At 40.5% G+C, this 13,164-nt stretch overlaps 1 protein-coding gene across 1 annotated transcript in view; it reads right to left on the reverse strand.

Moving 5' to 3' along the window:
- Positions 1 to 550: 550 nt before the first annotated feature.
- The window catches only part of BCAP29 (B cell receptor associated protein 29), a 76,530-nt gene continuing 63,916 nt past the window's right edge, over positions 551 to 13,164 (reverse strand). The window contains exons 7-8 of the mRNA XM_066272206.1: positions 7,622 to 7,722; positions 551 to 2,265 (exon numbers count right to left, since the gene is read on the reverse strand). Of these exons, the coding sequence (XP_066128303.1) occupies positions 2,230 to 2,265; positions 7,622 to 7,722 (137 nt within the window). The 3' untranslated portion in view covers positions 551 to 2,229. The remainder of the gene's footprint in view (positions 2,266 to 7,621; positions 7,723 to 13,164) is intronic.

Consider the following 13,164-nt stretch of genomic DNA (forward strand, 5'->3'; position numbering starts at 1 on the left):
TCAAGTGATAACAGTCCTTTCGCTTTCAGTTTGTGTGGAACTCTGGAATGCTCCGAGGATAAATTTTTCTGTTTCTAGTTGATAAATTTGTTGTGATTTAGGGGAGATCTGTCGGACGCGCTGCTCACGGCGCCATTTCCGTGACGTCCGTCTAGTTCTGCCAATTCTAAAGCTGTGTATTTCTGCTTTTCTGTATGCCACCCTGTCATTAGACCTGATTTCTGCAGAGCAGGCCAGGTCACAGTGCTCACTGCCCGTACACTTCCCTACATGGCCCTCACTGGTGGTTCTGAGCCGACACTCGGCTGTCCTTTGTTCAGTTCGGTCCTGCTCAGCACTCCCTCCCTTTTCCTGTTATTTATGGTGCTGTCAGCCCATATGGTCTAGCTCCCATCTCTTACTCTGTCAAATGTCTCCTCCATTTCTTGTTTCCAGCAGTAATTATGGACTTTCCTCATGTACTTACTCATTTCATCCACTTCACAATAAAAAATTAAGTAAGTGTGAAGTTGGTGCTAAAATGATAATAAACAACAAAGGATGAAACAAATACCTAGAAAGTAAAAACTTTAGTAATTATTTTCCATTTTCTTTTATATTTAAGTTTTTGTTAGGTTAGGAAGATAATTTCCATGTCTGACCACTGGAACAATCTAAATCATATTAATGTTACAATCATCAATTCTAAAAGGAATTCAAAACGAATATTTGAATGGAAACATAATATGTTTAGCTTTCAGAATAGAGAACATCTTGGAGAAACTGTGACACCAGTGTAGGTATACTTAAGGTAATACTGGTATAATCAGTATCTCTCACAGCAATAGAAAATACTTGTTTTTTGATTACATTCTATATTAACTTTGAGTCAAGAATTTCAAATTGTTGTAAAATAATTTCAGTTCAGTGCTGTGACAATTATGCAAATAGATGTAAACTCCATTGCTAGATGAACTTTAAAAAGGTTGAACACTGACCTGTGGTGGCGCAGTTGATAAAGCGTCGACCTGGAAATGCTGAGGTCACAGGTTTGAAACCCTGGGCTTGCCTGGTCAAGGCACATATGGGAGTTGATGCTTCCTGCTCCTCCCCCCTTCTCTCTCTCTTTCCTCTCTCTTCTCTCTCTCCTCTTTCTCCCTCTCTGTCTCTCTCTCCTCTCTAAAAATAAAATAAAATAAAAAGGTTGAACACTTATGTTATTAACAAAAATGTCAACAAATACAGCCCAACAGATGCAGAAGCACCATAACAAAAAAAAAATTATAAATAACTGTTGTCTTAGAATAAACCATAGTATGTAGTATCAGGCTTAAAAAAACAACAACTAGATCATCGTTTTTATTTTTGATCTTTCTGACTCTTCCCTGCTAATATAGTGGCAAATTCTAATTATTTATCCTTAATCTCTCTACAAACATATTTGCTGATACTGGATACTATATTCAAATACATAATCCTCATCATCTGATTAATTTTTTTTTTTTTTCAGAGACAGAAAGAGGGTCAGAGAGGAGGACAGATAGGGACAGACAGGCAGGAAGGGAGAGAGATGAGAAGCATAAATTCTTCGTTGTGGCTCCTTAATTGTTCATTGATTGCTTTCTTATGTGCCCTGACTGGGGGACTGTAGCAGAGCAAGTGACCCCTTGCTCAAGCCAGTGACTTTAGGTTCAAGCCAGAGACCTTGGGCTTCAAGCCAGTGACCATGGAGTCATGTTTATGATCCCACACATAAGTCAGTGACCCCACGCTCAAGCTGGTGCACCTGTGCTCAAGCCGGCAACCTCGAGGTTTTGAACCTGGGTCCTCCGCATCCCAGTCTGAGGCTCTATCAACTGCGCCACTGCCGGTCAGGCTTATTAAATAGATTTTAGTGGAAAGTCTTTAAAGGTTTTAATAGGTATTAATGGTTTCATGCAACTTAAAAATTTTGGAAGTAATTGGCTATTGAAGTTTTCTTTTTGTTGGTAAACAGCTACAATACACCAATGTTACTGTGAATATCTAAATAATGTGTTTAAACATGCTTATATTTTACTTAAGAGTTAGACTTTATAATAAATGTGCAATATCATCAAATATTGTAATCATGTCATTACGATAACAGCTTATGTATGGCATTTAAAAAAATATTGACTAGTCACAATACATTTTTCTGGACTGAAATTGGCTAACGTGATAACAAGTCTATCATCTTCACACGGTGTATCCCAATCTTTTTCATACAGCTCACAGGCCTTTCTTGTTGCCTTTCCATAAACGATTCTGCAAGAAAAAAATTGACTTAAGTAGTTATAGTGAAGAGAAACAGAGTCATACTATTCAAAGACTTTTTAAAAATTCTCTTCAGTGTATAGTTATTAATTATAAGATAAAAGTAATTAAAAGTGAAACATAGATTGAGAAGGTCTCAAATTTTAAAACTATAAAATTTGTGGGTTTTACTTGAAAAAATGTCTACAGGGGAAAGTAACACTTTTGAGAAGTTCTTTGACCCATCTGTCTAATCTATTTTGCTTTAGTTTTACAGTTATATAAGGAAAACAAGATTTCTAAAATTCCCCTCTTGAAAACCCAATTAAGACTTGTTTTAGCAGGGAAAGAATGAAGGGAACCAAAAACCCCAGATGGGGTGGCCTTTTTTGTTGTTGTTCTTCAGATATTTGCCAACAGAACTAGCTACTCAAACTGTACTCTGTACTGACCATGTTAACAGATGACTATAATAATACATCATTTAAAGCTGGAGGAACACTCGATTGAAATGAACCTTAAGAGTTCATTTTGCACAAAGAAGGTAAGAATCTACCCTGAGGGAAAAATCTCATAAAATGGAGTTGTAGTGTCACTGCTTATTCAAGGGAAGTTCATCGAGATCTTGCTGCGGCTGAGCAGATTCTTTCAGAACAACTTTAATAACATTTAAGCAACCAAATCCAAAGACAGGATCAGAGGAGGCATTTTAAATAAGGTATCTTTGCATGTGTCTGTATGTATTGCCACACTTTAGACAAAAATCACAGCGTTAATAGAGCTGTTATTCTGGACAAGTCTCTGAAGTGAAGGGTGATTTTCCAAAATGAAATTTAAAAACTGGCAGGTGCGTATGTGTTCGTGCTGCCAAAGGAGAGGCAAAGACTACCTGTTTTGAAGGAACTGTTTTCTAATATTTATTTAGAGCCTATAACAAGAAGGGAACCAGATGGAGAAATCCAAACAGGTTTAAAAGTTGCAAAGTGGGATCTGTTTACAGTGAAGAAATCAGCTTTCCCTTCTTCTATCTTTATTTCCTTAACATTCTTTCTTTCTTTAATTTTTTCCCCTTCTTTTCCAAGTGAGAAAAGAGGGGATAGAGAGACAGACTCCCGCATGTGCCCTGACTGATATCCACCTGGCAACCCCCTGTCTGGGGCCAATGCTCGCCTCTTTGGGGCCATGCTCACAACTAAGCTCTTTTTAGAGCCTGAGGCGGAGGCTCCATGGAGCCATCCTCAGTGCCCAGGGCTGATGTGCTTAAACCAATTGAGCCATGGTTGCAGGAGAAAAAAAGAGAGACAGAGACAGACAGACAGACAGAGAGAGAAAAGGGAGGGGTGAAAAAGCAGATGGTGGCTTCTCCTTTGTACCCTGACTGGGAATTGAACCTGGAACATCCACATGCCGGGCTGATGCTGTACCACTGAGACAACCAGCCAGGGCCTGTTTCCTTAACATTCTACAGTCCCTTATTCTATGCTTATTTTATTTAAAGTAAATCAACTACGTAAAATTGAGAAAGCTAAGTTTCCCAAAGAGCTTCAGGATATAATCAGTGATGAAAGTTGATTTGACAATAGATATAAAATTCATAAAGGACACTGTATATGGTCTGCGGCAATCTTCTGATTCTCAAATAGGATTCAGAAGGTGACTATCAAAGTGTAAGAGTCACTTTTTTTTCCCTTCTCTGTATTTTTCTGAAGTTGGAAATGAGGAGGCAGTCAGACAGACTCCCACATGCACCCGACTGGGATCCACCCGGCATGCCCACCAGGGGGCGATGCTCTGCCCATATGGGGTGTCGTTCTGTTGCAACCAGAGCCATTCTAGCACCTGAGGCAGAGGCCATGGAGCCATCCCCAGCGCCCGGGGCCAACTTTGCTCCAATGGAGCCTTGGCTGCGGGAGGGGAAGAGAGAGAGAAAAAGGAGAGGGGGAGGGGTGGAGAAGCAGATGGGCGCTTCTCCTGTGTGCCCTGGCCGGTAATCGAACCCGGGACTCCTGCATGCCAGGTCGATGTTCTACCACTGAGCCAACCGGCCAGGGCCAAGAGTCATTTTTAAGAAGATGGTTCTCAGTTAATGACACCTAAATCTCAGAATTCCAATGTGCTTGTAATGGACAATGTATGTGAGAAGGTGAGTAGGTGAATGGGGAAAATATGTGTCCAATCAAGAAATAATTACTAGCATCTTATGGCTGTATAGAACTGTTCTTGTTTAGAAATATTTCAAGTATTTTTGCACAGGATCTGGTTTAGGTCATAAAGTATTACAATAGTCATTTAAGAATGAAGAAGCCGCCTGACCAGGCAGTGGCACAGTGGATAGAGCGTCAGACTGGGATGTGGAGGACCCAGGTTCAAGATCCCAAGGTCGCCAACTTGAGCGCGGGCTCATCTGGTTTGAGCAAGGCTCACTAGCTTGAGCCCAAGGTCGCTGGCTCGAGCAAGGGGTCACTCACTCTGCTGTAGCCCCCCAGTCAAGGCACATATGAGAAATCAATCAATGAACAACTAAGGTGCCACAATGAAGAATTGATGCTTATCATCTCTCTCCCTTCCTGTCTGTCTGTCCCTATCTGTCCTTCTCTGACCCTCTCTGTCTCTGCCACACACACACACAAAAAGAAACCAAGGAAAATAGGTGTCAAATAATTCACCTGAGGTTTTTAGGAGTGGTAAAATATGGAGCTGAGAGGTTTTTCTTTCCTTCAGACAGTTTTTAGAAGTAATGATTTTATATGTAGTGAGAGAATACAAACATCAAACAGGGTGGTAAAGCACCTAAGGGATTAACAACAGCAGAAAACTAACACCTCTCTTTGGGTGAAGAAACAAGGGAGGAGACAGTGTTATGGATCCCAGGAGTAAGGCTACCTGGTGGAAGCTGACCAGTGGGAACTGGAACCATGGAAAGAGACAGATCTGCTGCTCCTGTCTTCTACCAGTGCCACCCATTGGCTGAATCTACCTGAACCAGAGAGTAAAGAGGCTAGAAAATGCATCTCCATGAGATACACAGCAGAGAAGTAGTGAGAAAAATATGGGTCCCCGAATACAGTCTAATGGCCAGCACAGGCTAAAGACCACAGTGGTTAATAATGGAGGTTCTAGAGAAAGAGCTCCTGACTTTGAATGCTGTCACTTTCTAGTTCAATGACTTTGGGTACATTACATAACATCTCTGGTTCTCTATTTTCCTCATCTACAAAATAGGTATTAAATTTAATTTAGTGGGCTGTTATGGAGAATAAACAGGATAACATATATGAAACCATAAACTAAGTGCTTGGTCCAGACCACACTCTTAATGAATGTCATCCATTAAATATTTCAAAACATCTGGATACAGCAGGGACAAAAAAAAAAGCGCAAGACCTAAATGCACTAGTGAACAAGACCCATTTTCAGCATGCCACTTGGCATATCTGGGATGGGGTCATTTTTCAAAGAAACTGGTATAACAGCTAATTTCTAGGGAAGAAATTACTCACTGAAGCTTTTTAACATCTTTTATCAAGAATGCATAAGCTCCAAGCTGAAGTCTTTTTTCGGGAAGGAAAATGGGTTCTCACTGTCACATATATTCTTCAGGAATTAAGAAAATCATTAGCTGTTACCACAAAGGGGACATTTAGCAATGACCACTGGCCATAGGAAAATGAGGGTCTCTTTTCTCCACTCAGTGACTTAAACATTTCTGACACTGGCAAAGTCCCTGGTGTGGATCCTCACCCTTGTTGAGTACAGCCTGACCTCACAAATGGGAGGGAAGAGTTCTACTTCTAGCCAAGAGGCTTCTGAAGTGTTTGTTCACTTTCATGGTGGCTCTGGAAGGATGCCACGAAAGACCTCTCATCATGCCACAGTGACGTCAGCAACATTGAGACCTCTGTTTCAGAGAAGGGGGTGGGGAGTGGCACCGATGAGAATCTAACTGCCCACTCCAGACAATGTGAACTGAGCTCTTGGTGTCCTGGGTTTAAAACAACAGGATATCGATGCTGCTCTGCATCACCCTATTGTCAAAGTAGGTTAGTTAAATCAAACATGAAACATAACTGGGAATACCAGATTACAAATGTGCTTGGGATTGCTTCAGAACTGGCTCTAAGTCAAGGCCAAAGTGGCTGGTCGAGAAGTCATTCTTTCAGCAAAACTTCTACAAAGGAATTAATATTAATGATAATTATAATTATGATAATAGTTATCATTTCTTGAGTATTTACTATCAGCCAGCCCAGGCACAATGCTAAGCAGTGTACACATTCTATTTAATACTCTGCAAAACTCAGTGAGCCAGATGCTGTTATTGTTGATTTTATGGATGAAAAAACATAAGCCCCAGAGGGATTATGTAACATGCTTGGGATCATGACCTTGAAGTATGACAATTACAGTTATTTCAGGTATGTCTGATTCCAAGGCCTATAAGTATAGTGCCTTTTTGCCTTGTGCCAGGAACAGTGCTAGACCTTGAAGACATAATAATCATGACAATGAAGGAAAATGAGTTCTGGAACTAGGGCTTCCAGTGTAGTGAAATAACTGTAGAGCTGAAATTGCTAAGAAGCCTTGTTTGAAAGCCACAAGTCTGCCAGATTTTAAAGATGAGCCCATCCTGAAAGCTGAAGAGCACAGTTCCTCTGTCTCAAGTGGGCATGGGAGGGCCAGGGCTACTTGTAGGATGGCCTCCCCCTAATCCTTAAACACATGGTTAAAGTGTGGCTGGGAAATCAGTTCGAGGTAGGGGCTGCCAGCCCCAGAGGGCAGGAAAAGACAAACCCAACTTGCATAAGTGTTGGGAACGTACTCCTGCTGGACTGGTGGAGGAAAGAAAGAAAAATCTATGGCCTCGACTTTGTGACAACAAAAAAGTTTTTTTTCTTTATCTTTCAAATAAATTTTGCAGGAAAATCATGTGTTTGAATGCTAAAAGGCTTTATCCTAAGACGTCTAAAAGCGTGAGATAGAAGGAACAGTGTGATGGGGGACTTCAGTTTTTGGTTTCATTTTGGCATGAATGTGGCAAATATTCTAAACAGTAAAACTAAATTCTTCCAAAACCAGAGTGTTTTTCAATGCTGCTATTTTTGTGGCTCAATTATTTAGCTTAAACTTCACCAAAAACTATAATGCTGTAAGTTAGCATGTTAGCTATTCGCCACAATGTTAATGACCTTGTATTTTCATGCAGTGTCTTAATCTTCACCCTCTAGGTAAATTCTGACTTCCTTACTCACTTTAACAAAGCCAGGATGAAGCATAACCTCTTGATTTGGGAAGGGAAAATAACCCAAATAGTTGACTTAAGTAATTACAATTTCAAAAAATTTAGGTTCATGACGTGGATGTCACCCACCTGAAGTTCTGAGTATTCTTTTAGGAGTTGGTCATATTCTTTTGAAAGACTCTCTGATTGCATCTTCATTGTCATCATGTCATTTTGTGCCTTAGAAAGGGCTAGAAAACAATTAAAAAATTTTAATTTTGAAATAATTTCAATTTTTTTTTAACCCAAACCTTTAATCCGAAATAATTTCAAATTTACAGAAAAATTTCAAGTCTTAAATAGCTGACTCCTTTGTAGACTTTATGAAAATTCACCAACTGTTAATGATGTAGCACATTTGTTATTGTATTCTCTACACACACACAATTATTTTATTAAACCACCTGAGAATAAGTTACATGTCAACCTGGCATGTGGAAGTCCTGGGTTTGATTCCCAGTCAGAATACACAGGAGAAGCAACCATCTGCTTCTCCTCCTTTCCCCCTCTCACTTCTATCTTTCTTCCCCTCTTGCAGCCATGGCTGGATTGATTCAAGAGCATCGGCCCCGGGCACCGAGGATGGCTCTGTGAAGCCTCTGCCTCAAATGCTAAAAAAAGCTCAGTTGTAAGCACGGCCCCAGATAGGCAGAACATCAACCCCACACGGGGACTGCTGCGTGGATCCTGGTCAAGGTGCATGTGGAAGTCTGTCTCTCTATCTCCCCTCCTCTCACTTGAAAAAGAAGAAAGAAAAATTTAACAGAAGATATAAAGAATCTATACACTGAAAACTATGAGTCATTATTAAAAGAGATTGAAGAAGACACAAGAAATGTAAAGATATTCCATGTACAGGGATCAGTACAATCAACAATGTTAAAATGGCCATATTACGCAAAGCAACATGCACATTTATGCAATCCCTATCAAAATCCCAATAGCATTAAAAAAAAATCACTGGCCCTGGCTGGTGATTCAGTGAATGGAGTGCCAGCTGAGCATATGGATGTCCCAAGTTCAATTCCCAGTTAGGGAACATAGGAGAAGTGATCATCTGCTTCTTCCCTTCTTCCTCTGCCCCTTCTTTCCCTCTTCCCCTTCCACAGCCAGTGACTCGATTATTTTGCGCATGGCCCTGGGTGCTGAGAATAGCTCTGTTAAAGAGCATCAGCCTCAGGTGCTAAAAATAGCTCGGTCCTCGAGCATCAGCCCTAGACGGCATCTGCCAGAACCTGGAGGGTGGGTCCCAGTGGGGGTACATGGAGGAGTCTGCCTCACTATCTCCCCTCCTCTCACCTAAAAAGAAATCATCAGATTTGTATGAAATCACAAAAGACTCCAAATAACAAAAGCAATCTTGAGAAAAAATAATAAAGCGAGAGTATTATACTGTAAGCAACTATAATCAAAATGGCATGGCACTGAAACAAAAACACACAAAGATCAATGAAACAGAATTGAGAGCCCAAAAATAAAACCCATATGTATATGGGCAAAAATCTTTTGACAAAGGGACCCAAAACATACAATGGAGAAAAGAAATCCTCTTCAATATATGGTGCTGAGAAAATAGGAAAGACACAAGCAAAAGAATGGAACTAGACTGGTGTTTGTCACCATATACAAAAATTAACTCAAAATGAATCAAAGACCTAAATATAAGACTTAAACAAAAAATTACATAGAAAAAAATATAGCTAGTGAACTTACGGACCTTGGTCTTAAAGAGGACTTCATGAATTTGACCTCCAAGTCAAGGGAAGTAAAAGCAAAAATAAATGAACGGGGCCCTGGCCTGTTGGTTCAGCAGTAGAGCGTCGGCTAGGTGTGCAGGGGACCCGGGTTCAATTCCCGGCCAGGGCACATAGGAGAAGTGCCCATTTGCTTCTCCACCCCCCCCTTCCTCTCTGTCTCTCTCTTCCCCTCCCGCAGCCAAGGCTCCATTGGAGCAAAGATGGCCCGGGCGCTGGGGATGGCTCCTTGGCCTCTGCCCCAGGCGCTAGAGTGGCTCTGTTCGTGGCAGAGCGACGCCCCGGAGGGGCAGAGCATTGCCCCCTGGTGGGCAGGGCTTCGCCCCTGGTGGGCTTGCCGGGTGGATCCCGGTCGGGCGCATGCGGGAGTCTGTCTGACTGTCTTTCCCTGTTTCCAGCTTCAGAAAAATACAAAAAAAAAAAAAAAAAATGAATGGGACTTTATCAAATTAAAAGGCTTCTTCTGCACAGCAAAATAAACTGTTAACAAAACAAAGAGGCAACCAACTGAATGGGAGAAGATATTTGCAAGCAACATCTCCAACAAGGGGTTAATATCCAAAATACATAAGTCATTCATGTCCTGGTCGGGTAGCTCAGCTGGTAGAGTGCTGTCTCACCTGACCAGGTAGTGGCGCAGTGGATAGAGTATCAAACTGGAATGCAGAGGACCCAGGTTTGAAACTCTGAAGTCACCAGCTTGAGCGTAGGCTCATTCAGCTTGAGCATGGGCTCACTAGCTTTTGTGTAGGGTTGCTGGCTTGAGTGTGGGATCACAGACATGACCCCATGGTTGCTGGCTTGAGCCCAAAGGTCGCTGGCTTAAAGCCCAAGATCAATGGCTTGAGCCCAAGGTTGCTGGCTTGAGCAAATGGTCACTCGCTCTGCTGAAGCCTCCTGATCAAGGCACATATGAGAAAGCAGTCAATAGACAACTAAGGTGCTGCAACAAAGAACTGATGTTTCTCATCTCTCTCTCTTCCTGTCTATCTCTATCTGACCCTCTCTCTGTCTTTCTCTCTGTCACACACACACACAAGAGTGTTGTCCCAACACTCCAAGGTTGTGGGTTCAATCCCTGGGCAGGGTACATACCAGAATCAACCAGTGGAACAGCAAATCACTCTCTCTCTGTTTCTTACTCTAAATTCAATCAATAAATTTAAATTTTATAAATATACAATTTAACAACTAAAAAGCAAACAATCCAACTGAAAAATGGACAGAGGACCTGAACAGACACTTCTTCCAAGAAGACATACAAATGGCCAACAGATATATGAAAAGATGCTCAACTTCACTAGATATTAGGAAAATGTTAATCAAAACTACAATGAGATACCACTGCATACCTGTCGAAATGGCTGTTATCAACAAGACAAGTAATAATAAGTACTAGAAAGGTTGTAGAGAAAAAGGAACCTTTATTCACTGTTGGTGGGAATGTAAACTTATATAGCCACCATGGAAAACACTATGTAGGGTCCTCAAAAACTTAAGAACAGAGTTAACATATAACCTAGCAACCCCTTCCCTAGTTATCAACCTGCAGAATTTGAAAACTTCTATTTGCAAAGATATATGCACCTCTATAGTCAATGCAGCATAACTCATGATGGCCAAGACATGTAAACAACAGAAACATTCTTCGATGGATGATTGGAAAAAGATGTGGTACATATATAAAATGGAATACTACTCAGCCATAAGAAAAGATAAAATACCGCCATTGCAACAATAAGAATGGATCTTGAGAATATCACACTGAGTGAAATAAGTCACACAGAAAAGGTCAAGAATCACATAATTTCACTCATGTAGTATATAAAACTGAAAGTGATAAATGAACAAATAAGACAAACAAAAACTCACAGACACAGTATGGTGCCTACCAGAGTGAATGGGGAAGAGGTAGTAAAGGGTAAAGGGAGTCAAATACATGGTGATGGAGGTGATGGAAGGAGATTTGACGTACACTTGAAACCCATATAATTTTATTAGCCAATGTCATCCCAACACATTTAATTATTTATTTATTTATTTATTCATTTTTAGAGAGGAGAGAGAGAGGGAGAGAGAGAAACAGAGAGAGAGAAGGGGGGGGGAGGAGCTGGAAGCATCAACTCCCATATGTGCCTTGACCAGGCAAGCCCAGAGTTTCAAACCGGCAACCTCAGCATTTCCAGGTCGACGCTTTATCCACTGCGCCACCACAGGTCAGGCCAAAAGCATTTGATTTTTTTTTTAAGTTTTTATTTTTTTTTATTTATTCATTTTAGAGGAGAGAGAGAGAGAGAAAGAAGGGGAGAGGAGCAGGAAGCTTCAGCTCCCATATGTGCCTTGACTGGGCCAGCCCAGGGTTTTGAACCGGCAACCAGAGCATTCCAGGCCAACGTTTTATCTACTGCGCCACCACAGGTCAGGCTCATTTAATTTTTTAAAAAAGGTAGAGAACCACTTGTACAGCGTATTCAGAAGTTTTTCTCATCCTTGTAGTATGAAGCTATAACAAAACAACCATAAGCCAATCTTTTTTTCTGGCATTTATCAAGCCAAGGTATGAACTATGTTTCTTACTTTGTTTTGTATTTCAGTGGATATTAAAAAACCTAATTTACTATCTTACTGAATGTACTCAAGTGAGTGGAGACTGTTATTGTCTAGCCTTTTGGATTGTTTTCCAGTCCTTCAACTCTCATTTTACAAAAATTACAATATTCTCTTTTGTATATCTTCTACCTTCTTCTGGAACTGCCTTTGTAAGGATTATATAAATTTTTATCTGACATTTTGTATGCTTGTTTTATTTTGAACCACATTATTTTGAAAACAGCATATATTAGGGAAAGCATTATTGGACAAGGAGGCTTGAGGTAATATATCTAACTCCCTCTCATCTGCAAGTATGAGTTGCTGTCACTTGACAGTGGATTTATGGAAACGCAGAGATATATAGAAACTAGGTTATGTTCTAGTCACTAGGAAATTTCTGAGGCACATGCATCATTTATTAATATAGAAAGTAATCCCAACTGATGTTATAGTGACACAGAGTAAGCCAAATGTTTGTGTAAAATGACATGTAAGCAAGTGAAAAATATTTGTGGTTTTAAAAGTGCCAAACTTAGATTTATGGAGCTACCTGCACAGTGGGAGGAGCTGGTGACACTAATGCAACTGGGTGGTGAATGTAGTGTGTCACTACCATTTCTACCTGAGACAACAGACACTGCCAGTTAGGCTCTGCCAGGAAAAGGAAGACAAAGGTCTTGAGAAGCGCTGGCATGACAGTTAATACGAGCTGCAGTACAAGAGCTATCAGGATTGTGCCAGGGAAAACATTTTTGGTTTGATAAATTTCTACACATCTAGTGCTGGTTTGAGTTTATTTGCTTATCTTGTTGAGAACTCGAGAGTGTAATATACTACAGCTATTCAGTACCTAATTCTCACACGTACTATCCTTTACTAGTGATCAATTATTAGACCATTACTCTACAGTAATGCTTCCAAGATACTGGGAAAGTAGACTCAGATAACTTCTGTTAAGGAACATAAATTGTGGTTTTAATTTTAGTTATTTTTTATACATGTAGATGAAGTCTGTTTTAGTCATCATTTTAATCATCTTTTAAAAAATATTTTTAAAATTGATTTTAGAGAGAGAGAAAGGAGGAGAGAAAAAAGAGTGCGTGGAAGAAACAAGAAACATTGATTTGTTGTTCCAATCATTTATGCATTCCTTGGTTGATTCTTATATATGCCTGACTGGGGATCAAACCCACAGCCTTAGCGTATTGGGATGATACTCTAACCAACTGAAGCTATCTGGCCAGGGCTCATTTCAATCTTTTAACCCAAAGGCATACTTCCTTTATA

This window comes from Saccopteryx bilineata, chromosome 4 (genome assembly GCF_036850765.1).
Source record: "Saccopteryx bilineata isolate mSacBil1 chromosome 4, mSacBil1_pri_phased_curated, whole genome shotgun sequence".
NCBI lineage: Eukaryota > Metazoa > Chordata > Mammalia > Chiroptera > Emballonuridae > Saccopteryx > Saccopteryx bilineata.